This window comes from Harpegnathos saltator, unplaced genomic scaffold (assembly GCF_003227715.2).
Source record: "Harpegnathos saltator strain DR-91 unplaced genomic scaffold, Hsal_v8.6 scaffold374, whole genome shotgun sequence".
Classification (NCBI taxonomy): domain Eukaryota; kingdom Metazoa; phylum Arthropoda; class Insecta; order Hymenoptera; family Formicidae; genus Harpegnathos; species Harpegnathos saltator.
The window spans coordinates 466,380-492,500 of record NW_020230177.1 but is presented as its reverse complement, the minus strand read 5'-3'; the positions used below and the strand labels follow the sequence as shown (position 1 = coordinate 492,500).

Sequence of the window (26,121 nt, the reverse complement as noted above, 5' to 3'; positions counted from 1 at the left end):
CTCTCTCTCTCTCTCTAAATATCCCCTTATTTCTGAGCGTGATTCCACTCGCGCTCGTTCGTTCGTTCATCTATTTATTGAACTACCCGCTTTCCGCTTTATCTTCCGCTTATCCTCCACCGGTTACGACTTCCTCGACGTCGACGCCGATGGAGATCCCGGGGAATTCACCGAACCCTCGGCCGATCGCCGATGCTCTGTGAAATCACGCGACACTTTCGGTAGCTGAACTCCGACCAACTATCTCGACAGTAAATTACTCGGTAGCGCGACATTTACCGTGTACTCCGCTTTGTTATACAAATGTTTGCACGGCGATAGAACGTTATCGTGCCTGTGTCACACGGAATTACAGCATCCGGAGAGACGGATCGTCCCGTATCTATCTGGCGAGCGTGGCGCGAACTTTGCGGGCATCAACAACACGCCTTATTACACGCTGACGTGGAAATACGCCACTTTATAAAGGGTTTCCTCTTTCCTCCAATTAAACATTATTACTAGAGAAAAATTAGACGCATGAGGGATCATTTCTAACATAGCATAAATAAAGCAAGGTACACATGTGTGGTATCTGTCTTGAGCAGACTAATTATTATCAACCATCGAGACGTCGTAAAATTAATTACGACACAAATAATGGCTAAACAATGGATAAATTAGTAATAGTAAATTTTAGTCGGGTTGCATATTTTCCTTGTGTTGCCATTGCCGATACGTTTCTTCGGGTACAGACAACAAGAGGTTTGCTTGTCGGCGTCGATGGAGGGTTGTTTGCGAGGGCGGAGAGGGTGAGCGTCTTTCCAAGGCCGATAAATATTTGCTTCCGATTTCAAAGATATTTTTGACGTCCTGACTGCGTCGCGAGACCTTGCACTTTATTGCCTGCTCGTTCGTTCGTTCGCTCGCTCGCTCGCTCGCTCGCTCGCTCGCTCGCTCGCCCGCTTACCTGTCATAGCCGTCGTTCACGGCGTGTTTGGTAAATATATTAGGAAGATGACGGTTTGTTTCGATAACAGGTATTTAACGGTCAAACTGGAAACTCCCCGCTCTTTCCTTCTGCCTGCTTCGCTCATCATCCGCTAGGAGTTAATCTGCGGCCGCTATCGCGCACGAAGACGCGTGTCGGATCGTTTTATCCACTTGGCTAGTCACCGCGGCGCGTAGCGTATCGCATCCAAATTTCACTTTGGGGATCTTAATTTTGTTTCTTTTTCTTTTTTTTCTTTTCTTTCGAATCTCACCTATTTACACACATAGTGAACGGATACGATTGCACGAGGATATCCGGGGGGGATCTCTGGCATACACTGACCTCCTGTATATTTTTACACTGCACGTTAAAGCAGATCAGAACAACATTTTGAAATAACATTTGAAACGAGCCGAAATTTTCGGGCGCTCTCGGGGATCGCGTGCGCGAGACGAGACATCTCGAAGTTGCAAACGCGCCCCACCGACGGATCTTCCTCTCTCTCTCTCTCTCTCTCTCGATTCTCACTCGATGACACTCGAGCTGGCGGCGCATCATTTCAGGGACCCTCACACATTCTTGCGGAATGCCATTTCTCCCTGCTCCGAAAATATCGCGGGCTCTATAAATCAGCCGCTCGTACGATCGTTCGTCATCGAGTCGCGCATTACGCCCTTCTCGCGAGTCCTCGTGGGTCCTCCGCGAGGATCCGGGGCCCCGATTACACCCGATTGGAACCGGATTCCCTTTCGTCGATCGGCATTCCTCGGTTTTTTCGCGACGAATACTGCTCTCCTCCCGCCCACCCCCCCTCCCCACCCCTCTCGTTCCCGTTCAGTGCTCGCGCATCGTCCTACCCCGTCCTTCTCAAGCGGTCCTCTGGGAACGAAGGGACTCGCGGAGGAGCGGTCGGTGGCAGGGTGGGCGATTCACGAGGGGACAAAGACGGCCAAGTGGAGGAGTAAAGAGGTAAAGAAGTGAGCGAGGATGGACAATGGTCTCGCTCAAAGCGTCACCCGTAAATCTCGTTGAGCGCGTATAATTTGTAAGTCGGCAGCAGGCCCCCTCGCCCCCTCTAGCCTGCCCCTGCTCGCCCCTCGTCCTCCTGCGCCCGCTGCTCGTCCTTCTCCACCTCCTCCTCCTCCTCGGGCAGCCGTTGCCCGCGTTTCTTCGCTTTCTCTCTTTCTCTGTCATCCTCCCTCCGAGATCCGGAGGGCCGCAGCCGAGATACCACGGGCTCTCCGCTCCATGTTCCTACGAACGGCTCTCGGCTTCCGATCGCACGTTGCCCCGCGCGTTTCTTCGATGCGCCGCGTGTTGTACACGCGCTGTACTATCGGTTTTTGCATCGGCGCGGAGCATACGCTCGCGCGACTGCGGCAGGACGTCCGATTACACTCGTACGTCCTGCCGTCCGCCGTACTGCGGCGTGTAACAGCGCGAGGGACGCGACGAGTCTTCGACGAATTCCAGGACTTGGACCGCCCTCGCGCTCGAGACGCTCTTGCTTAAAGCGCGAGTACTCGCGACGCAACGTATAACGCATTCCGCGTAACAACCCGCCGAACGTAAATACCTAAATACCGCGTATCCGCTTGGAAAGGTGAAGGAAGCGCGCGGGCCCTTTGCCAACCGGCGCACAATGATTATTCCAGAAATACCAGAATCGTGTCAACACGAGACGGCCGACAGATCGCCCCGTCTGCTTTCGGCCGCCAACACGTGTCGGCCGATCGATCATTCGCGATATCGAGGCGCGCTACGCAAATATCCGCGGATCACGACGCGGCCACCATCGGACAAAATAGCGTCCGATACGGAGCTCATTATGCAAATAGAACGCGTCCCGGGGGGAAGCTCTTTCTCAGCTTCCGGAGACGACCCTGTCGCGCCATTATTCAAATCCCGCTATTCCTCCTCCCCGGCTGATCGCCGTAGTTTCGGGCGATTTTTCCACGGCCCGAGCCGACCACCGTCGAGCTCCGCGCTCCTCGTCGGCTCTCGCCGCGGACGGATCTTTCCTCTCCCCTCCACCGTGAAATTACCGCCGACGACGTGATCACCGTGATTACCAATTACGCTGCGGGAACATTCCGCTTTTCATGCGCGAGCAAGCGAGCGAGCGAGCAAGCGGGCGTCGCGCGTTTAATAAGCGTCCGCGAGCGCGTTTTCACGCGCCGCTTCGTCTCCGCGAGCGGCGCGATCGAGCGGCGGATAGTCGCGCGCGATTGATCGCAGGTGCGCAGGCGAGCGGCGGCAGGTAGTAGGTACGAGGGAGCGGGCAGAGCGCGATAGATCGGCCGGTCGAGCGCCGCTGGTATCGTAACGGCGAGCCCCGGCGATAATACGATAGCGGGCTCGCTCGCGGGCTCGCGAACCCGGCCAATGGGCCGCGGTGGGCAGTCCGCGGCTACCTTCTCGCTGGTTGGACAACCCGATCCGCTCCCCCACGCTCTCTCACCTGGGCCATTCTCTCGCTCTCTCACCTGCTGTATAATCATAATCATAAGAGACCGCACTCGCGCACCGCATGTTGCGAGCGCGCGTACGCGCGCTTAAGCGGCCTGCACACCGCCTGCAGACGAGCAACCGGCAGGTGGATTTCGGTGGATATTGAAAGGTACTCGAGCATACTTTTCATCCCCGCGCAGTCGTCTCTGTGCGTCGTCCTCGTGGTTGGCCGACAGTTACCCTTTTACGACACGACTCGAGTGGCTCGAACGTCGGAGTGCGCGACGTCGGTTGGACGATCGTTTCAGGCTGGATGCTGCAGCAAGTTTAACAAGTCGTTTAACATGTCCGACGTGTTTCTTAAATCGTGAAACAGGAGAAAAAAGTATCCTTTATTCTACCATTCTCTCTTTTCTTTTCTTTTCTCGAAGAGGAACGAATTCTTCCTGTAACTCGTAGGACGAATTATCTGTGGTAGGAAAATTTTGGAGGGTGCTTAATGATCGCTCTGAGTATTTCTCACGCCGGGAACGCCGAAAATCGAGCGAACGTGCACTGTTCGCAATTGGCAGGTGGCGACATATCGCTCGCCGGTGTGCACGCCGCTTTACGGCCGCGGATCGATATTAGCGGCCGCGTCGGCGGATAAAGCTGTTAAATTGGATTAAATCAAAATCAATTTAATTACATACTTATGCGCGTGTGGTCCCCTATGATAATTTATAGCGTGCCTTGCGCGGAAAGGCGTACTTTACGACACGCTCCTAATATACGAGTATTATTAGCCCGGACGGCGCGTAATAATTCTTGATTACTATAATTACACGACCGACGGGTAATTGTAACGTGGGCCGATCGTGTCGATACGCGAACGGTGACGCCGGTGCTAAGCTACTCGTGTAATCGCGGCTACGAATTTTATCCGCACGGATCAAGATTGCGCGGTACTTGCACGAGTGAAATCGACGGTATTTCCTTCCCCCCAATTTCTCTTCCTCTTCCCCTCCCCCCCTCTCTCTCTCTCTCTCTCTCTCTCTCTCTCTCTCTAATTTATAACCGTTCGCTTCTACAGCTTGTCACCGCGTAGACAAGCCGACAAATACACAAGTTCGGTGTGTATTACGGTACACGTGAAGTTTACGACGAGAACATTTCGCAAGTCAGAAAGCTCTGTGTGGAAATCAATTTCCGCGATCGCGAGACCCGATTTCAACGCGCAATCACGCTCGAATCTTCCACTTCGCAGTATCTCTCGCGTGGGTGGCAAAGATCCTCGATCTTCGCGCTCAGGAGAAGAGAAAGAGGGCAGAAAGACGCTCATCTCATCTCGCTGCGCGGTGCCAACATAAACACACATAACTCATCCCTTTTTCGCGGCTCTTTGTCCCGCACGAAGTCGCTTCCGCGGCCGCGGCCGCGGCCGTCTCTGCGGAGAAGCGCAGGATCCTCGAATTAAATATAGTGACAAATCTTCCGGTCACAAGAGCGCTCTATCACATTAACGAGCTCTATCACACGCTCTCGCGTACCGCCATCTCGCTAAACGGAAATACGACGGACACGCGCACGCACGCACGCACGCACGCTAATTCACGCGCGCTACGCATGCCAGCTCGACAGCACGCGCGATTCCGACGGGCGTCTTCACAACGCCGGGAATGCCGTGCGTTGACACAACACTGCTTATCCGCCAGGGTCGAAGTGTCGAGGCCCTCGTCTCGTTAAGTCGCTTGAGAAGTGGCGCTGACGGACAGCTAATATCGCTCGATATATCGAGGAGAGACAATCGAATCTCCCGGACACTCTCTCTCTTTCTCTCTCTCTCTCTCTCTCTCTCTCTCTCTCTCTCTCTCTCTCTCTCTCTCTCTCTACGTGAGAGACGCGCCGCGGCAGGAGCGGCGAGCGGTCATTTAACGGTTGTTGTAATCAGCAGGACCGCTCACCGGTTAAGCTGTAATTACGAGTGTTTCCGACGGTTTATGGTGACACCCGCCGTAAATACGACGCGCTCAGACGAGTCGTAAAACGCGAATGCGCCGGCGCGAACAGCCGCCTCTCGTCGTGGGTGATGATAGCGCGAACCCGCCGCTCTAATTACGGTTCCATCTCGGGGCTTCCGTAATGACCCCGGCGAATTCGCTCGACACCGATGCAAATAGCCTCTCACGCGCGGTAACGGGAACCGGGGACTCACGATGTGTCGTTCTCACCCCTCGCGCGACTCTCGCTCTCGACCGGACGTCGTCGATAATTACTACCGTTCGCCACTTGGCAATTTACGATTGATATCAAAGTGTCGCGCGGAGTCGTGCGCGAGCTGGAAAAAAAGCCGAGCCCAACTCGAGCCGGCCTTTCGCGCCGGCTTTCGGACTTTCGTCATTCCATTTGCATATATATGAGAGAACGTCACAGCCGCACAATTATATTATAAATATGATCGTCGCAGTTCTCTCACTCGCTCGTTGCCGATTACGACTCGCGTCGTCGCAGAAGCAGCGTGATGATGTAAGGCTCCGATCGGAGCCTCGTCGAGTCCCCTCGCGCGTATCACCCGAATATTGTTTGTCGGTGACGCCGCGCGCGCGATACACAGTCGACGAATTAGAGCCGAGTTCCTCTCGCGCAAGATCATCATCCGCGGCCGCTCTTGCCCTCCTCTGGCTTTCTCTCCCCGCGAACGCGGCGCGCTAAAGAAATGCTCGATTTGTCACGACGCGGTGCGTGTCAATCACCGGCGGGTCAAAATACGCCGGGCATAATAACGGCAGTGAGCCGGCAATGACACGGGTATCAGAAACGGGGTGGTTAACGACGGGTGTCCGCGGTCGGGAAATGAGGCCCCTCAGCCCCTCGGCCCTCGTGCTCGCACACTGGCTCCTCTCTTTGCGCGAAATGCAGCATGGCGTGACGTAACAACACGCACCACGTGCGGGCCACGCACAATGCTCGTAATAGTCTCCTCTCTTCCTCCCCCCGCCCCCTCTTTCTCTCTCACTCACTCACTCTCTCTCGCTCTCTCTCTCTCTCTCTCTCTCTCGCTCTCGCTCTCGCTCTCGCTCTCGCTCTCGCTCTCTTTCTCTCGGTTCACCTTTCGCGAGCTCTATCGCTCCTCTTTATTTCTACCTTTCCTCTCCCTTCGTCAATGCTCCTCCGTTCTCTCCCTCTCGCTCGCTCCCTCTTGCGTTTCTTTCCTTCGCCTTGACCTCCCTGAGAGTCTCGCTTGGTCCACCTCTGTGTATTACCGTCGCTCGCACTACCGTGCCTATAAATGATTTACCGGACGTTCCCCTTACAGGCTGCCGGATTGGTCATGGTTTCGCTGCGCCAATGGCACGGTGTTAATATGACTTTATGTCGGGCGTGAATGAGTGCGTGGCCCTTTTTCAATTTGAGCCCTCGGCGGCCGCTCTCCTCCCGTTCGCGGCATTCTCCGCTGTATTTATTTGCTCTTAATGTCCGCGCGCGTCTCATGTGCCGGACACGCACGTGTGTTGCGTGTGCGTGTGTGTGTATGTGTGTATGTATGGGTAGCGGAGTATAAAAAATGGTCACGCTTATTATTATTATTATTATTATCACAAGAATATCCTCCCCGATCGCACTCTCCTTTCCAATTTCTCTCCTTTTCCTTCTCTCTCGAGGTGCAGCGTTTTGAATCTCCGAATTAATTTTAGCCGATTAATTAAAAAGCCGTCGACGCGAACACCAGTCGACAATATTGATGTCGAGCTCCGTCGACGTGTCGCGTCTATTAACATCGATCAATCCGGCGCGCGATGTAATTAACGTATCTGGAGTGCACGTAATTCCGCAAAAGGCTCGTTGTTGCACTCTCGTGCGCGTCTGTGACGGGCGACGATCGATTTTAACGGAATGTTAGAACTAGAGGGAGTGAGAGAGCGAGAAATAGAGGCCGAGAGGGCGAGAGAAAGAGAGAGGAAGCTCGCGCGGCCGGGATGTGGCGGAGGAAGAATTCGAAATTGTTTCGGCGGCGCGTGCAGGGCGCACGTGCTATGTACGGAATTTTAAGGCCCCGAGTCTCTATCGCGGGCCCCTCTCGAGCTTTACCGGTCAGGTCCCATTATCGGTTTTATTAAGGCGCACGCATACCGCGAATAATTCGTTACGACGCGCGCACGAGCTCGCTCGCGCACAAATTCCGAATCCTCTCGAGCCTCTCGAGAGGGCAGGCTGATTAAAAATTCGCCACGATATGGCGGCGAGACGGCGCGTTCCTCTTTTTTCCCTCCCTGGTAGCCCAACGTCGGTCGCCGCCGGGCCAGCGTCCACCACGGCCTTAAGCGGGCCACGAATTCTTCGAGATTCGCAAAAAAGACTGTCCAAAATGTAACCCGGTCCCGCGGTGACCCTTGCCACCAATTTGTTCGGGACATTCTCAGGCTGGCCCTCGGCTTGCTCCTTTTGCCACCCGTGATCCCCATTGAACGCCCCCCCCCCCATTGAATCCCCTCCCCCCCCTCCCGTACTACCACGTGATTCGGGTTCCACTTCTTTGTCCTCCCTGCGTCTATAATCGTCGGGCACTTAACCGTGTTGCAATTTTTCGTCGAGATCACAGACTTCAGATTCTCGGCAACGTCGCGCGTAATATTCTCGCCGATTCCTCTGCGGGATAAATGCGACAGCGGATACCCCTCAGCGTTGATACCCCGATTGTTCCCTGCCCCTTGACATATTTCGTCGTCCCAGTTTTCCGCGAAAATCCTTTGATTGCTGAGGAAGCGGCGGCGGCCGTGAGAGAGAAGCGAGAACGAGCTGGAGGGGGTGCGGGGAGGAAAACGGGTGCGCAAAACGAGCGCGCGCCCACTTTGGCACATGTGAGCTCGCATGTGACAGAGTGGCTCCGTTCCGTCACGCTGCTCCTTTTCGTCATCTTCGCGTCCCGACGTCGCTGTCTTGGCTCAGGTCGTCAAGCCGCAAGAGGATGATTTAGATCGAACGCGCGTATTTAGCAGGCGCGAGCTGTTGTGATTCTCTACTTCCGCCCGTTACACGCTCGCTCTCTCGTCTTTTTTATCTTCATACAGATGAAAGGTTTCTTACTCCGCCAGTTTCTACTTAATCGCGCCGTGCGTCGTGACCCTCCAAGTGCAGATCTCTCCTCCGAGTCATCGTCGGTTCCACCTCGCGAAAAAGCGATACGTTTCGCGAAGGAAACATTGCGATGGTATATGGAACTTTGCCAGCATCATCCTCGATCCCTCGACCGATCCCAGCGATTCGCAATCGGACTGCGAGATATTCGAGGAATCCGCTGGTGGGTCTATCGACTCTTCTGCTCCTCCTTTCTCCTGCCTCTCGCTTCCTCTCGCGGACTCCCGCGCCGAAGCGATCTCCTTTCTTTTTCTCGTCTGCTCTATGGGACGTTTCTGTCTCCCATTGGCAATCTTGTCCTCGTTCTCTCTCTCTCTCTCTCTCTCTCTCTCTCTCTCTCTCTCTCGTTCTCTCGTTCTCTCGCGTCCAGCCTCTGCGTTCGTTCTGCCGCGTGCAAACCGGCCAGCCGAAAGAGGCCAGCAACGTTGCTCTCTCGTCACTGTCTATCCGAGCAGACAGCGTGGAGCTGCCTTCGAGCAAAGTGAGGGCGTCTAATGAGGCAATAAATAAGTCGACCGCCCTAACCGGCCTCTCCACGCTTTTCGTTCGCGACGACGTGTCCATCCTCGAGTTCTTTTCTTGCCTCCGCGTACGCGAGGTGGGGCCCGTCTCTCCTCGGCTAGAGCCCACGACCGGCCCCGCTCTCCCCCCTGGAAGCGCGTTCCGCTGGCTCGATTGTTGTCGATTAAAGCAAGCCTTGCCTCGTTTTTTCGTCTAGTAGCGGGCTCCGCGATGTTTTTGCGGGGGCCGCCGCCCGCAAGAAAGGAGATACAGGCGTACAACGTGACGGCGGGACCGTGAGGCCTCGTGCATTTAAATTCGACGCGTCGCCACCACGCGGTAACTCGCTGCTGTGGCCGAGGAATTAGCGGTGCACGCTCGCGCGCGGCGCTGCGATTATTATATGACGTCACGAGTATTCGCAACAGATGCAAAAGAATTTACTCGGATGTCTCTTTCCTTCTCCCTTCCTCTCTCTCTCTCTCTCTCTCTCTCTCTCTCTCTCTCTCTCTCTCTCTCTCTCTCCTCTCTTTTCCTCCACGTTTTCCTTTCTATTCAAGTCGCATGTCGCTTACAAAAGAATCCTTTTCGTATGAAATATTAATTAAAGAATCCCGTTCTATACCTCTCGTCACTTTTACTCGTCCAAAATATCCATTTCTCGACGCCCGGCGATCATCTCGAGTGAAAAACGGTCAGGATTCTCGATCGAGCATTCAACCCGTAGAAAGTTACGAAATCGCAATCGGCAAACGGGAAGACGAAATCGGAGACGAATGGCAACGTAGGCCCTGACCACTCCAATTCCCATTAGCTCGCCTCCGGCGATATTAATAGGCGCGGGTGCGAAATGTCCGCGGCGCTCGTCAAACGCGACGTGTTTGCAATAACGTCGTAACTTTATTATCCGCCTCGGGGATTGGTCTTTTAGTATCGACGCGCAGCGGTCCTGCTGCGTTTATTTGACTAACGGGGTGAGATGCGCGCGGCCACTAGGAAACGGGCTTTGAAGTCAAAAGGTCGAGTAAACCTCCGCGTCGGCTAGAGCCTGCGTCTTCGCATTGCTGCCTCTCTCTCTCTCTCTCTCTCTCTCTCTCTCTCTCTCTCTCTCTCTCTCCGTCTATCTATCTCTCCGCGTTCATGCCGTTTCTTCGCCGGAAACCGCCATCGGGGATTACCGACCCGATGAAAATAGAGCGATGTGTGACGTCGTGATGAATTGCCGAAGTTCGAGGCGAGTGCTGCATGCTTCAACTTGCGTTCCCTCGGCGTTCTTTGGCTACGAATTGTCGGCTGCTATCTTTAAATTGTTTGGCCCCTCGTTTTCAGCCGAAATCGCGGCGTTCGCGTCGTCGATCGGCGGCGCTGCGACGCTCGCGGAAAGGCGATCGTGAGCGATTTTTCTTCCACGGACAAAAGTTCGATCCAGCTGAATCTCTCCCGCGGCAGCGGAGGTACGATTCGGCCAGCCGGTGTATCAGCGAACGCATCGCGACCATATAGTCAGAAATAAAATGCGCGTGGCGTATTTCGAGGTTCCCATAAAACGCGGTGCTCCGCGGGCATTTATTTGGACAAGCTTGTACAAGCAAAATGTATAAGGTTGCGCGTAAACGTCCGTCCTTATTTCCGCAGGCGTATCACCCCCGCTCTCGCGCTCTTCTCCCCCGCGTCAAACTCGCCGTAACACTCCTGCGCATCGCAATGATCCGCGCGCTTAACACACAATGTTTAACTTCTGCTCGCTCGCGTGCGTCGTTCGCGAGCGCGGCTTCTCGGAAGAGCTACATCCATGTCGCTCGTCCATTATCTCGCGCCTGCGAGTTTCGTCGCATTCCCTCGCGCAGATTGACGCCGGCTCGAGAAATAGTGCGTGATGCGCGAGTTCCGGGAAGATCTCGCGACTTCTAATTTCCAGCTGGTCGTAGCTCCTCCTCCTCTTTCGCGATGCGACGAAGTCGGCAGACACGCGCGACCTCGCCGTTGTAACCCGACTTCTTTTCCCCGATGAGATTCAGGCCAATAGAAGGCCAAGAGCGTCATCGTTGGAAACCGCTCGATGACGCGTATCGGAGATACCTCGGAAGGAAAAGACATACGGGAACTTGTGTGCGTCTGTATTCTTCAGGATCCTCCAAAGCTTCCCCAACGGCGCTTAAAATCTCCAAAATTTCGAAACACGTCACGATACTGCAATCGATATCCACACGTTTTTTTTACAGAACTCTTTTTCTATAAAATCTTTTTAAGATCGCCGCGACAACGTCTGTTGGCTCTAAGACATATAGTGAAACTAGCGATGGCGAGAGTTTAGACTTGCGTTTAAAATCCGAAAGCTGCCATTACGGCGTTCCTCGAGCTTTATGAAAAAATTGCAGTAGGTTAACAGCGCGTAGCCCTACTGACACTACTGACACCGCAAATGTATCCTCGAGAGTTGAACACACGCCGACGGTCTCGCAAAGATCTCAATACATTTTACGCGAACGTCCTCCTCACGACATGGCGTCGCCATGCCGTTCCGGAGAACCCACGCAGCAGATTGAAGAAGCTTCGGTGCTTGTCGTCCGTCAGACTCTATCGGGGCCAGGGGCCTTAACAGGAATATCGACGGGTCGAGGTCCCCGCGACATGTACTCTGTCAGCAGTCTTGATCGTCCCGCGGGACGTAACATGCACCATATTTTGCTCCGACGAGAGAGAGAGAGAGAGAGAGGGAGACCGCCGCCGCTGCTCTTCTTCCTTTTTTCTCTTCCGCGTTTCCTCTCTCCGTTCCTTTCCCGCGTCTATAATATCTCCGGCACGATTCCGCTGCAACCCTCGATCTCCCCCTCATCTCTCTCTCTCTCTCTCTCTCTCTCTCTCTCTCTCTCTCTCTCTCTCTCTCTCTCGATCGGAGAAATTTCCCGCGAATTCCCATCCGCTCTTCTCTTACCGTCCTCCCTTCCATCGTCACTCGAGCGCAATAGGGAATCTCCTCCTTCGCCCCCAAATGACGATGTCACTCTCGTGCACGACTCTCCGCGTCGCATTACCTCCGGCTTCTTATCCCCGTTCGTGCAGAACGAAAAGTTGGTGAGCAGGGAAGACTGAAGAAGACGGGAGGGCGGGAGGGAGATAGGGAGGCGAAGGCGCATCGGGAACGGCTGCGACGACGACGACGACGACGACGACGACGGCGACGGCGTACACGGACGCGCGAGCAACCGTCCTTAACGGAATTATTGCCATTAAGGTCGTTGCATTCCCGAGAGGCCGTCGTGTACGCGCCCCGGCATCCTACCGACGCAGAACTAATGATCTTAATTAACGTTTCGTAACGAAGGTCGTCCGGACTGTCCTCTTTCTTCTTCTCTTCTTCTCCGTTCCCCCGTCATCCCTCCTCTCCCAACCCCCCGTCCTCGTCACCCCTTAACCCTGCCAGCGTCCCCTCCGTTCCTCTTTTTACCTTTCTGCCTTCATGCTCGTCCTGCGCTCATCCGTGCTTCTTTCTGCTCGTCCTCTTTCTCTCTTCCTCCTCCTCCTCCTCCTCCTCCATCTCTTCTTCTTCGTCCTTCCACCGGTGCTCCTCTGTCCTCGAGTCGTCCGTCCCCGACTTCGTGGTTCCCACCGCTCGTAGTTCACCCGGCCTCCATTCCGCCTCATTCCTTCTTTTCGTTTCTTTCTTCTTTCGCAAGCTCGGTGCAATCATCCAGTTGTCCTCTCTTTCTATCCACCTGCTCATCTCATTCCGCGCCTCTTCCTCTTCGCACCCCACCGCGCCGCGTGCGCGGCTGTTCTTTCCGTTTCTGGAGCGCCGCTCACCTTCTCTCCTCAGTAACGTTCGTCGCTTCTTCCTCCTCCCTATGTCTTCATTTTTCCCCCGTGGGATTGGTTATGTCGCCACGAGTGCAACACGCCGGACCTTTAATTATCGTAATGGCGTTAGCGTCTTCGGATTCGAGTAGATGTCGTACCTGCATATACCGCTCGCGGTGTAATCGTCCTTCCTCCTTCCTCCCGCCTACTTCTCGTCGGCTTCCCCGCCGGTGTCCACGCTGCAAGCCACAGCGCGACATCGCGAGACCTCCTCCTTCCCTTCCGCGCGGCAATCGCAATTCCAGCCTATCACTCTTCATCGCCTTCTTCCGAAGACCGCTCGCGATCATTAATCGCCGTGATCAAGTTCCGCGTGCATCAACATTCTCCGTCGACGACGTCTGCGATACATACGGATGCAAACAGTAGAGAAGAAATCGAAAGCTACAGCAAATTTCGCCAGCTTGTCTAATCTCGCTTAGCCTTGGACGAGCCTAGTCGTGTTACGTTCCACGAATGAAGGCCCTCGTGGAGAAATTCCCCGAGCGACTTGACTTCGCGTCGTCCCCCGAAGTCCAGTCGTCGCCTTAGGCCGTGACAGAAGCGCGATCTAATTACTCACGCGCGACGTACACGGGAAGCCCGTGGCATTCGGGGGAATTCGTTAGGGATGACGAATCTCTCATATTCGGCCGGTGCTGATGTGGTAAATCCGAATTCTCTGTAAATAGCAGAGCTGCACGAGGCTGATTTACGAGGCTCGCTCGCGCGCGCGCGAGAGGAGAAATAAATTTGGATCCAAACGTGGGCGATTAATCGCGAGGATCAGGGCTGCGCCATTCGTAGGCTCGGTGCACAGACAGCCGCCGAGAGACGGAAAGAAAGAGAGAGAGAGAGAGAGAGAGAGAGAGAGAGAGACTCTGCGGCCTCTCCAGCAGGGGACGAATGAGCTGCAACTAGCGGAGGAGCCATCGGGGAAAGGAGCTTCCGCTTAATCTCGCGCGCGAGACCGTCTCTTTTCCCACATCGCGCGCTCGTTCGCTCGCTCGCTCGCGCGCGCGCGCGCGCGCGCGGAAAGATATTGCGCGGCTAAATAACCAGCAACTTAGCCGACGTCACGCCGCGGGATTTGTAGCTTCCGTAAATTATTCCGAGCGTTTTACTCTCCAGCGCGTGTCGTGACTCGGGGAGAGCGACGACGTCGAGCACTCGCGGGGCCGCTGGCGATTCGGCGACCGTAACGTCGCCTCGAGTATCAAGCGCGAATAAATCAATTAGACGCTCGAGCGCCTGACGCGCCTCAATCTCTTATTGCTTTCCCCCCTCTTTCTCCCACGCTGCGAAATAGACTCGTTCTCATTGTCATTCGAGGACCACGCTGCGTGTGATAGTTGTCATATTTGAACTCTCGATCGGCGGGAACGATATCCTTATTGTGATCGTAAAAGAAATCGTTCGCGTTCGCAGGACGGTAGGAAGCCAGGTGGTGATGGATCCGATGCTCGTCTGCAAGAAGACGAGGAGGTTGAAGGGGAAGCTCGCCGACATCTGTCGCAAGGAGCCGTCCTTGCTGAAGGAAATCGCGAAAGGTATCCAGGTCGGCACCAAGGAATGTCAGCACCAATTCCGAAATCGAAGGTGGAACTGCACGACCGTGAGGAGGTCCCTGAAGAAGATCTTGCTGCGCGGTAAGGCACACACTGAGTCGTACTGAACAATGAATTCTCAACGATAATCAAGCGCGTTGAATGCCGCGATGGTCACCGATGATCACCGTGACATTACCGCGTCTCCTTGAGCCGCGTAGATAAAGTGCAATTGATCGCGTTTGAAGAATCGACGAAACGAGATAAAAAGATACACGCGTCTCGAATTGCCTTCATTTGCCGTGTCTTCGGTAATTCAGTGATCGCTTGCGGGCTCTTGGCGGGAAACTGCTCAATGGCGGCACTCAACACGGCAGTCAACGCGTTAGATCGCAACGCGCAAATATGTTGAACGAACGAGCTCGCCGCTCACTCTCTATTATAATTATTATTTCTCATCCATGCGGCATTTGTTTTTACTCAACGGAACGGTCGGAGACGGGACGGATTATTCTGAACTTCGTTCAGAAAGAAAAAATGTCTCGTCTTTCGGCGCTCAAGCGCCGAATTAATTTCTCCGTGACATTGTCTACGTATATTGTCCCTCGACGAGCAGCCACGGACGTCCGCAAGTCGAGCGCAGTCTTCTGCGCGCGCTCGATCCCGTAAATTCGCGAATCCGGCCGGTCTCGCATTATTCGCGAGTCACGGGCGCAAGGTCGCAGGCACGGGAGCAGACACTATTCCGGGCAGCGGCCGGCCTCGCCCTCTCTCGCCGAGAAAGGGATCTCGGGATCCCATGGGGCCCCTTTCTCGCTCCTGAAAGGGGCCCCGCGCACGACAATGCACACACTAGCGACAGATTACAGGGCGCTACTCGTTCGACATTAGGCGAACCGGATGTCGATTACACACTCCCCTACGGGCCCTGAGGGCGATTCGTTACGATTAAATGCCGGTGCCCGATCGGCACACACCTCCGGAATGGGGGCTACCCCTTTAGGACCTTTAAGGACCTTTCTACGTGCGGGGCCTTTAAGGGGGCCTCGCCGCGTGTGGAGGCTGACGTTTGACCGCTCTATAGCGCGGAACGCGAGTGTATTAGCGCGAGTAAAAACGCGACAATGGCCTTGGTATTTTCGTGTTTTTCCCTCGGAACAATCGACCGTTATCCCGGGAAAAAGTGGCGCAGCGTTATTTTCGTCGTTAATGGTTTGCGCTTTTACGCTGAATTACACCCGAATTCGATCCAGTCGCACGTGCAAGAACGTACTTTAAATCGGGCCTGATCTCTCGAAGGTTGTTATTATTTTGCGCAAGAACACGTCTGCGTTCTTTGCGCTATTCACGCGATTCCTGTGCTGTTACGTTTTACGACGCGGCTCTACGCCGCTGTAGAATTTGGATTCTCGCCGCTTTTCTTTCCCGCGTCGTCTCTTAAGGTTTTTTGTGCCGCTTTTTCGAGGCAGGATACGGACGAATGGGCGGTAATTATTTTTAAATTAACCTTAATGGTAGATCCTAGATTATGTACAGCTTCGGTGTGGTTAGGAACGAGAGATAGTGAGAAAGAGAGAATGAAAGGGAGAGAGAGAGAGAGAAAAAAAGAGAAAGAGCAGGGTGGGGCAAGGGAGGGAATGAGAAAGGAAGAGAGAGAGAGAGAGAGAGAGAGAGAGAGAGAGAAAGATAGACGGATAATGACTACTGTCTCTAATGTTGGAACTGTTTCGACACGTATACGACTATGAAATCAAACTACAAGGTGCCACAAATAACAGCGTGTAGTAATATGATAATAATGATAATGCGGCCGCGTCATTGCGGGCGAGAATATCCTATTGGTCGGTAACGCTGAGAGATTGAAGTTCAACGAACTGCGATATCGCACACGTCCGATTCCGACAGTTGGACCTAACCCGCCTGTCCGTCAGCGATTTCCGCTGAAAAGTCAAGACACACGCGCTGTCATTATCGCACCTTTCACGCGCGCGAGAGGACTTACGTGTCCTTTTATCACATTCCACCGCATCTAACGCCGACTCGGCTCTCGAAAGCGACTTTCGTACTTTCGTACGTTGCCCCGAGAGCACGATACTTCGCTCGAGAGACGCGCGCGTCCTCTTCGTCTCGGATATTACATAAATGCGGAATGGCTTGCCATTCCGCGCGTTTGCGGACTGTGGGAAACAAACAGCAGACATACACGCGAACGAATTTCACCTCTCGGTCACGAGAGCGCAGCGTCGCCGATCGATCGATCGATCGATCGATCGATCGGCTCTCATCACGTCAGGATCAGGTACGGCCACCCTCACGGATAGCGCGCGGTGAACCCGAGGTCGAAAACAGGCGAGGCTGGGCCCAGTGACTCGTTCGGTTAGCCGTCCGATGTATTAATTCCGGGTGATTGGCCGCGACAACCAAATCGAAGATAGCGTGTCCAATAGGCTGCACCGCTCTCTAGGATCCGCTATCAGAGCGGTGTCTTTTGGTAGCCTGACAGATTGACACTGTTCGTCATATATTAGTGGCAATATGTTCCCTTAATTAAAGCCTCACACACACACACACACACACACACACACACACACACACTGCCACGACGGCCGTAGCCCGTCATCTCTGTCGCCTTCTCGCTTTCTCTCTCTCCCGATTTCGTCCTTCCTCTTCTGCCTCCCTCCTGCCGTCTCTCTTCTTCTTCTGAAGTGGTCCGCGATCTAGAGAGATCACCGTCAATCGTATCGATCGTGATCCGACGCTGAATTGTCGGGAGCTCTTCTCTCTCTCGCTTTCTCGCTCTCGCTCCTTCTCTCTTCTCCTCAGGTAAGACGTTAAAACGCGAACGCGCATGGAATCCACGCTGGACGATCGATGATCGAATTAAGCACGACACCGCCGGGGATGCCTGACGATCGGCATTCGCCTCGTGAGAGATTCGGGAGATTGTATATTATTAACGAGACGGCCCGTCGGCTCGGATAAAGCGACAGTTTAATTAAGCAAATTAGTGTCACGCGCACTCGGTGCTTCCTCTATTTTTTCAGATGTCCCCTCCGAGCTTACGTCCACGAATGTCCCGTAATATTCAGATTTTTGGAGGTAGTCGATGTCACTGTCGCTTCCTGTCGTACGAAATCACCGCTCCGTGGGAAAAGTTGTCAGAGATAAACATACGGGATTTCGTTATGCTTTGTTCGGATCCGCAACAGCAGTCTCGGCAGCGCGGCAACGAACACGCGACGCGACACATTTTTTAGTTTCTTTTTCTTTCTCTCTTCGGAGTCGAAACTTTCTGTTTGCGCGTCGGGTATCGTGCGATTTGTATGTCTATCCGCAAAAATATTTTTTCTTTCATAATAAAAGAAGAATAAATAAAGACGGCAATATCTCGAAGGCAATATCTGAATTAAAACATGCAGCCCACGGCGATACTCAGAAGCATCCAATGAATATCCGCGGGACATTAGAAGTAAAGTGGATCCTTGACTTGAATGTCGCACAAAGCGAAAACGCGACCGTTTGCTATTTCATTACGGGGCACTACAAATGGCGGTACAAATGTCGTAATATCGCGTTTTACGACCAGCCGCGATCCCGACCGCGCGGGGATATCGCGGGGATAAGCTGACGGAATAATCGAATACAAATTGCATTTAAACGCACATCCCGACGGCGCTGACACGCTCCGCGTGTCCTCGCTCGGAATAATAAAATCGACGCGCGTCCCTCGGACGCGCCGTAATGCCTAAGATTAACGACGCGTAATGCTCAATCCCGAGTACGTTCCGAGTTCTCCTTAATTGAATTCCAATTAACGTGGCACACATATTACACGCGTCCGGTCGTCGCGCTCGGCCGTCGAATAAACTACCGTGAATCAATTGGAGCGTGAGGAGCGGGGCGCGGCGTGTGTACGGGCGACGACCATGCGTGCGGACGGACCTCGTGTTTCGTGAGTATTCGTGAGTTCTCGAGCTGCACGATCTCGTTTCTCCAGAGATCCGCAAAAACGTGCCGGCCATTGCTAATCTGCAAGTCGCCGAGAGATCCACGCTAAAGATTTACAAAAAATCACCGTCACGCTGGTCGCACGTTGATTCCTCGACGAAATTCTCCGGATCAAATCCGCGCGCGCGCGCGCGTTATTTACTCATGTGTTTGTCCAGTACGCTTGTTTAACATAGTAGAAACAAGAAGCCCAGGTCGGATTTGCACGACACGAGTGCACCGCGTCGGGTCGTTTCACGGCGTCGAAATTTACGCGGCTTCTCCGCGGCGCAGCGGCCCGACGAGGACCTAATACGCGTTCCACCTGACACTTACGACCTCGCCTCACCCCATAAAAACGGTACCGCGCCATAAAGACGACAAAGTCAGATTATACGCTTCATCGAGTAATCGCGTAAAAGCTCCGCTGCGTGCGCTGCGGCATCCGCGCGCCGTCCTATAAATAATTTGTAGCTCTCGCTGCCACCGCAGGCGGGTTTCTATCTAGCGCGCTTAGCGACTCACCTTCGGCTCTTATCCGCTAAATTATTGTTTCACAGCGGCTGCCAGGTAGCGCTGCAATTATCCTTTCGCGTCGCCCATCGTCCATCGGCCGCATATGAGCGATCGCATACGATTAATCGCCACGTGGAACGATTAGGATTACACGCTGGCTGAACACGCGGTAAAAAGTCGAGAAATGTCAACAATGTGTTTGACTATACGTATGAATACGTAATATACGCCCATGCGTGTACAGCGTATGTCTGTATATAAAGTAGAGATGATGAAATTTATAACAGAGTGTAGAAGTAGTGATGTTTCTGCGGTATATAATTCTTACTCTTTTGCTGTAAATAAATCTTTCTCGATATGTAAGAAGACAAGATGTAAAAAATATCTTATCAGATATTCTCTCTCTCTCTCTCTCTCTCTCTCTCTCTCTCTCTCTCTCTCTCTCTCTCTCTCTCTCTCTCTCTCTCTCTCTCTTACACACAAGAAAGCACTTGTCGGTTTCTAATCAGACTGCACATTGTGATTTTCTACAATTTTTTTATATCTTCGGCGCTGAATATCTTGACGATTCAAGCTGTGCATTTGAATTCTGACGAGGCGAGGTGTTAATTTTAAGCGAAGGAAGATTCGCTTATCTATTCGCACGGTCTTGCGACGCACGGTTCACACGCTTCGAAAGGGAGCCCTACCGTTTTGTCGAGCTTATCGGCAGACACGGTGGTCGGCGTTAACTCAGCTTGAGGTCGAATGAAAACCGCTCGGTGTCGCAGAACACTCGACAGAGCCAGAAAAATTAAACGGTTTAAACGGTGGACCTGCTGTTGGGAAAAGGTTGGACCACAGGTACATAAATCTCGTCTACCGGGTGCATTATTGGCGCGGATCGATGACAGGGGTGCTGATGTGTTAACCGGTCGTTCCGGGTGACGATTCTCGATATTGTCGTCCATCTGCGACTCTGCTCGTCGACAGTTCGTCCTGGGAAGTTCCGTGTAACCTTACACACCGCTTACATCGACCCGCTCCGTTTTCCTCCCTGTGTGTGTTTTTTATCTCTGTAATTTAATTATTTTCCTCTCGTCGAGCTTTATCGTTACAAAGGTGGCTTGTTTATTACTTAGATGAGTTTAAAATCATCTTTATGCCCATCTAGCCCTACAATTGTCAATCTGAATCTGAATAAACACAGATATCAGTTTAGATAATATTTATTAGTTGAATTGCGCTAGAGGGAGTTGTGCACGCATTGTCAAGGGAAATGGAGCGTACGCGGATCGATAATGGCCTTGATATTTATACCAGTAGGGTTATTAAGATTCCCAACCGCACGCACTACGTACGTGTGGAGACACGTGGTTGACAATCGTAGCCGCTGCGTGCGAAGGCTGCTACGTCGGGCTTTGCGTCATTGTCAATCTGTCGCTACTGATCTTCCATGCGATAGCTCATTCATTACGAGCGTGCATTCTGCGAGACGTCGTAAATAGTATCGCCATTGACAAATGTCAGGGAGGTCATTATCTGTTGGGAAAGGCGAACCGAGGCGAGGACAGATCGCCATGGGGAAGCAGAAATATGCGACTTTCGCTTGTTGCCTCGACCAGAAAGATCCCGAGAAACGCATTAGTCCAACCACCGCCGAACCCTGCTGCTCGTAAGTTCACTTCGACATCTTCCGACGCGAACAGATGCGAGATGCTCTCAGCGATTTTGACAGGTTTCGGGTGCAGCTTAGAACAGCCCAAACTAAAAGATACGTATCTTTTTATGTGTATCTTCTCGTACTTTTAGTAGTTCAAGCAATCCGTCGAAAGTAATCCAATCAAATTGTTTGCGAGTGGCATGTCTCTGAAGCTGTAAACTGTACGAAAGAAGAAAGAATTAGGCGTTAGTTTTACAGTAATCGGTGCTCTTTATGATTGTGTATTTAGAAGAGTACTTTCAGCCACTCCGAGTGTATTTCAAGCAGCACGGCGAGTAATATTCGAATTTATTCGGTGATAAGTAGTAGCGGGTGTGTATCTAGCACATCCACGGTGAAGGATCGACCAGGGTGGGGCTCCGCGTACCTGCCGGGGCTTCCTTTTCCCTGTCGAACCGAGAACTCGACGGACGATACATCAGAGGTCGATGTCGCTTATCTGTCGCCCGCTCCTAGTGGAGGCGAACCTGGGGAAAAATTCTTAACGGGTGCCGGACGGCAGGCAGGCAAGCAAGCAAGCAAGCAAGCAAGCAAGCAAGCAAGCAAGCAAGCAAGCAAGCAAGCAAGCAGGGAGGCAGGCGAGGGTAGGGGGCGGGAAAAAGCGCAAGGATATCCACGCTACCGGCGGCGCCTATCTTAATTCCCGATTGACGTTTATTTATCTGGCGACGTTTAATTTTTATGGGCGCGATCCGGGCGATAGGTTAGGCCCGGCAGGTAGCTCCCGCTGTGTGGTCCCGGGGACCCCGGGGGCCCACGGAGCCTGGTATAACATTCGTGGACGAGCAGCACCTCTTAATTGAGGGGTGCCGCGTGTCGCGATAAGACGAACACGGGCGTCAAAAACCCGTGGAAAGAGCTACCTCCGGGTAAAAGGGAAGCGCGGAGGAGGCAGGAATTTATTGTGCTGCCCCGCGGAGGGCCCGACTCGCCGCCTCCCTCCCCCTACGCTGGAGCGGCGGGCATATCGTCGAATATCCTCCCGATGGGCTTCGACTAAATTAAGAGAGTGGTTTCCTTCATTCATTCCGGGATTCCACGGAATCCACAGAGTGATGAAGAAAACGGTCGTCTAAGTGGTCGCCTTCTCGGGTCAACAAATTGCCCTCTCCTTCTCCTCCTCCGCCTCCTCCACCTTCTCCCGCTTCTCTTCTTCCTCTTCTCGTCTGCAAACAGCAGAAGAGACACGGAGGTAGTACGGTGGTAGTCGGAGTCAGCGTAATGATTTTATTCCTTCATTGAGGAGAAGCGAGAGGTTAACGGCCTGCACCTGCTGCTTTCTCGGGTCCATGGAACTTTCTCATGGCCGACGCAAATCCCACGGGGTCCGCAACGTTGAAATGTCGCAGTCGGCTGAACGCGTCAGGATGCGCACATCGCGAAATGATATTCATAAAGTTGTCATTATGTTACATTATATTACATTATGTTATTTTATATTACATTGTATTGTATTGTATTGTGTGATACATTAATTATATAGTGTTCACTTGTAAAGATCTGGTCTAATAAAATTGTATATACAATAGCCTGACTTGTCCTTGACTTGTACCACTCGCACAAGGAAGAATTTCCTCAAAATTTATGCCTCAGATTCAAAATCCTGTTGCTCGAATGCAAAAGTTTGTATTTGAGTAATATTGAGTAATATTTTGTACTTGAGTATTTTGACCTCGCACTCGTTCGCTAGAACTTTGTCCCATCACGATCGAACGTCTCGCTACCTCAAGGAAGGATTACCTCAGAGAGACGCTTCTTTTTCTTCGCCGTTTGCCAACTCTCTAACGAAGATGCTCACCTTGGGGCACTAATAAACTTGGGTCCGCACCTTCGTCCGCTCATTCTCGCGATGATTTTCTTCCGCGAGATCGTTCGCGAAATCACACATCCTCCTAGGGATCGGAGAATCCTCGTGAGACGCAATCGACTCACGATTATTGAATCTTACTGAAGACGCCACGATAAAACTCACACGATGATAGACATCATTTTACAGTGTGTCTTCTCTTTATTTCTCCTCTTTGTTCGTCCGTCCTCTTCTTCATCTGGATAGAGTATCTTTTTATCTCCATCACTATAAACTTTATTATGTAACACTCGGCTTCCATCGACGAAAGAATGACGTCGTAAATTAAAGAATATACATGAGGATTATCCGCAGCACGAGGGCCGGGGGCAAAGGAGGGAGGAGAGCGGCGGAGGCTGGGAGGATCCTTTCGATGCGCTGCTGCACCTGATGAAAATAAAAAGGACGATTTACGCGTAATAAAAAGTGTTCCGCGGCTACTCCACGACGGTGGTCTGGCAGCTACGCCCGCATTTCCCGAGAATCGTCCTTGCCGCGGGGTTGCTCGGCTTTATCGTTAATAGGGCAGGGGCGGTGAGCTAAATGGAATCGCCACTAAATCTGGGACTAATTATTCGCTGGTAAAGGCGCTGGCTCTGCTGCTAATATCGCTCGTAAAGTCTTCCGCTCGTCCTATTTTTTACGGTCCGCTTACCGGGTCTCTTTACGGAGGCGCGGTGAAATTTGTCGAATTCAGAAACGTCAGTGGGCACCTCCCACGCAAGAGTAACAGTCGTACAGCCTGTAGTGCCTTAAGGCGAGTACTTTTCTCGCCGAATGATCATTTACCTTAGCTTGATCGAAATGGTCTGAGACTGCGATGCGCCTTCTTACGCGTCATTCTCGATCATGCTCACGAATCGAAGCGAATTCGCGAACTCGCGCGAATGTGTCACGGCGCGTATGCGCGCCGTTTTACGAGTCCGCGTGGCCTTGACTCGTCCCTTAAACGGATTAAGACCGCGCGCTGAAATTCGCGCGAACGCGAGACGACGATACTGCGCGAGGGACTGAAACGGACTTAGCGGCATGGCGCTAAGTGTTCCGTCGCCTCGCGAATGCGAATGCTAACTAATGCGCTCGGCATAGGATTCCCGGCTTGGCCGCTTTCGCGCGCCTCTACCCCATCTCACACGTACGGAAATTAAATAACGTCACGTGTACGTGTCAAACACCTACTAAAAGGCCTTTAAAAGATGTTTATCCTGCGCGTCGCCGGTCGTCGGTTCGTCAGCCCGTTTCGTGTCAATTCGCGTGGACTCTCGTTCGTTCACGTGACGTCTGTCTCTTCGTCGGTCATTCGTCGGTGAAAGGACGAACTCCTACGGCGCAGATGAGGAGATAATTTGATAGCGGGTGTCGAGAAGGACGTTACGAATAACGTCGAAAGAGACTCGAGCGGGTAGGCTCATAATTATCGTTCCTAACAACCGAGAAATAACCGAGACATCAAGAATCAAGCAAAAATATGTATACACGAGGAAAAACTGGACTCGTACCTGTACCTGTACGTAAAATAAAATACAGGTACTTACGACCGTTAACCCTTTAACTGCTACGGTCGAGGTAACTCAAGTGTGGAAAAAAATGGCGGCCTTGCTGCGATCGAGTTTACTCGATTTGGACTTTCAATGTGTAATACCCATTTAATTTAGTTTGTAAAAAGCATTTGAATTGAGCGGGCATATAGTGCCATCTCTTATCATTATAAAATATTTTATAATTGTAAAAATAACTCGGCAAAGAGGGTCATACTGGTCATTTAATATCTCAGCAGTTAAAGGGTTAATTAATTGTCGTCAGCTTACAAGCTTATGAGCCATTGATTATCAAAAATAGAATAAATATCTTTGTTACGCTATTAGTCGTTATTTTATTTTCAACCGGAATAATCTCACGGCGATGACGCTGGTATAAAAGTAGATTCCCACGCTTAAGGATCGGAGCTCGTCTGCGTGGGAGATGGACCACGCTCGGGGTCTCCTCGGGGTGCAACTCGACTTTGTTAACAGCAAGAATCGCTAAGAGCCACGTTGTCACTTCTCAGGACCACGTCACTCCGTAGGGGGTTTCCTCGCGCACAGTCACGTATGCTCGCCGCAGACACGCAGACCGCAAGAGATGTGCGCAAAATATTGGCACTCCGGATGGTGGACCGGAGGAGCGAGCGTATCCATGAATTATTTACGACGGGACCGGGAGAGAGACGCAGTGGCGACAGGAGCAACAATGGCGCACGGCCATGTGCGTCGATCATGGTGGTGGCGGCGTGTCGCACGAAGGCGAAGGAAAAGCCCGATTTTTCTCGCTTCCAGCCGTCGTAAAAACCGGTAGGAAGGAAATTATCCGTGACTAAGGACGTCTCCTGCGACCGGTCCCGGGAGAGGCATCATCGCGCTGTCCCGAGAGAGATAAATACAGAGAGTGAGAGAGAAAGAGAGAGAGAGAGAGAGAGAGAGAGAGAGAGAGAGAGAGAGAGAGAGAGAGAGAGAAAGCACAGGGGAGAATATCTCCTCTTCTTCTTCTTCTTCTTCTTCTTCTTCTTCTCTTCAGCGTCTCCCTTCATCTCCCGAGAGAGAAAGAAAGAGAAAACGAAAGCCCGCGTCATTTTATTAACGCCATTAGCTCTCCCCGATGCTGGCTGTGCGCGCTCTCGGCGAGCGGAACTATAAATGGAACGCGATATGCGAGGTGCGACCACGTGCAAGCGCATAACACACGGCGCGGTCATTAACGTATCTCTCGCAACAATTGAGGAACGCGCGCGCGCGCGGGAACGTCGACGGCGGAATGAATCGTCGTCGGAGCTTTTGTGGCTGCGTTATTAGTTCGACTCCGATCCTTCAACGACGTTCAAGGACGCTCCCCGTCAGCGCGGGGATGATGAGTGTCGGTATATAAATTACATTAATTACAATGAATTGTCGTGCGCGGAATTACATGAGCGGAACGCTTTCATCACGTCATTCAGAATTGGGATGTAAAAGAGCGGACAATGCTGAATGGTCGGCCAAGTTCGACATCGTGGTCGCGATACGCCGCGACCTCATAAGCCATCGCCGCTGGACGAGCCAGCAGGGGCGAGTTTAAGCGGATCCTCCGGCGCGGTCACTCTTTGTGAGAACTGTACCTGAAAGAGCAATGGGCCCGGTGCGTGGCGACGGCCGGTGTCCTTTCCACAAAGGATTGACAACAGCAAACAGTTTAGTGTCCCGTACGTTTATTGTATCTCGACTACCGTACGTTTAACTCCCATCGCGGCGGCGCGGGGGCGGGGGGAGGGAACGCAGCGAGCAGGAGCGGAGAAAACCGACGAGAAAAAGAGAAGAGGCTCGCGGGACCAGGACAGATCTGTTACTCCGTTAGACCTCGTCGGCCTGACATTTGAATGCTTCGTCGATTCCACCGCGTCGGGAGAAGAACGGGCGGACCGTGGCAGGGGGAGGGCTCCCCCGGGGGATTGTCGTCTTTATTTTGCCTTTCTCCCCGCCGTATCTTATGGATTTTTCTCAACTTTCGTTCGCGGGCTTTACCGGCGGGGACCGGCGCCGCGACGCAACGGCTCCTCTCCCGGGAGCATTATATTCAAATCGCATATGCGACGTACGAAAATCCTCGCGCTTCACGGAACTTCCGTCACGCGTAA

At 52.7% G+C, this 26,121-nt stretch overlaps 1 protein-coding gene across 1 annotated transcript in view; it reads left to right on the top strand.

The window, feature by feature from the left end:
• The window catches only part of LOC105189290 (protein Wnt-6), a 41,448-nt gene that overhangs the window by 2,321 nt on the left and 13,006 nt on the right, over positions 1-26,121 (top strand). The window contains exon 2 of the mRNA XM_011151301.2: positions 14,306-14,526. Within this exon, the coding sequence (XP_011149603.1) occupies positions 14,306-14,526 (221 nt within the window). The remainder of the gene's footprint in view (positions 1-14,305; positions 14,527-26,121) is intronic.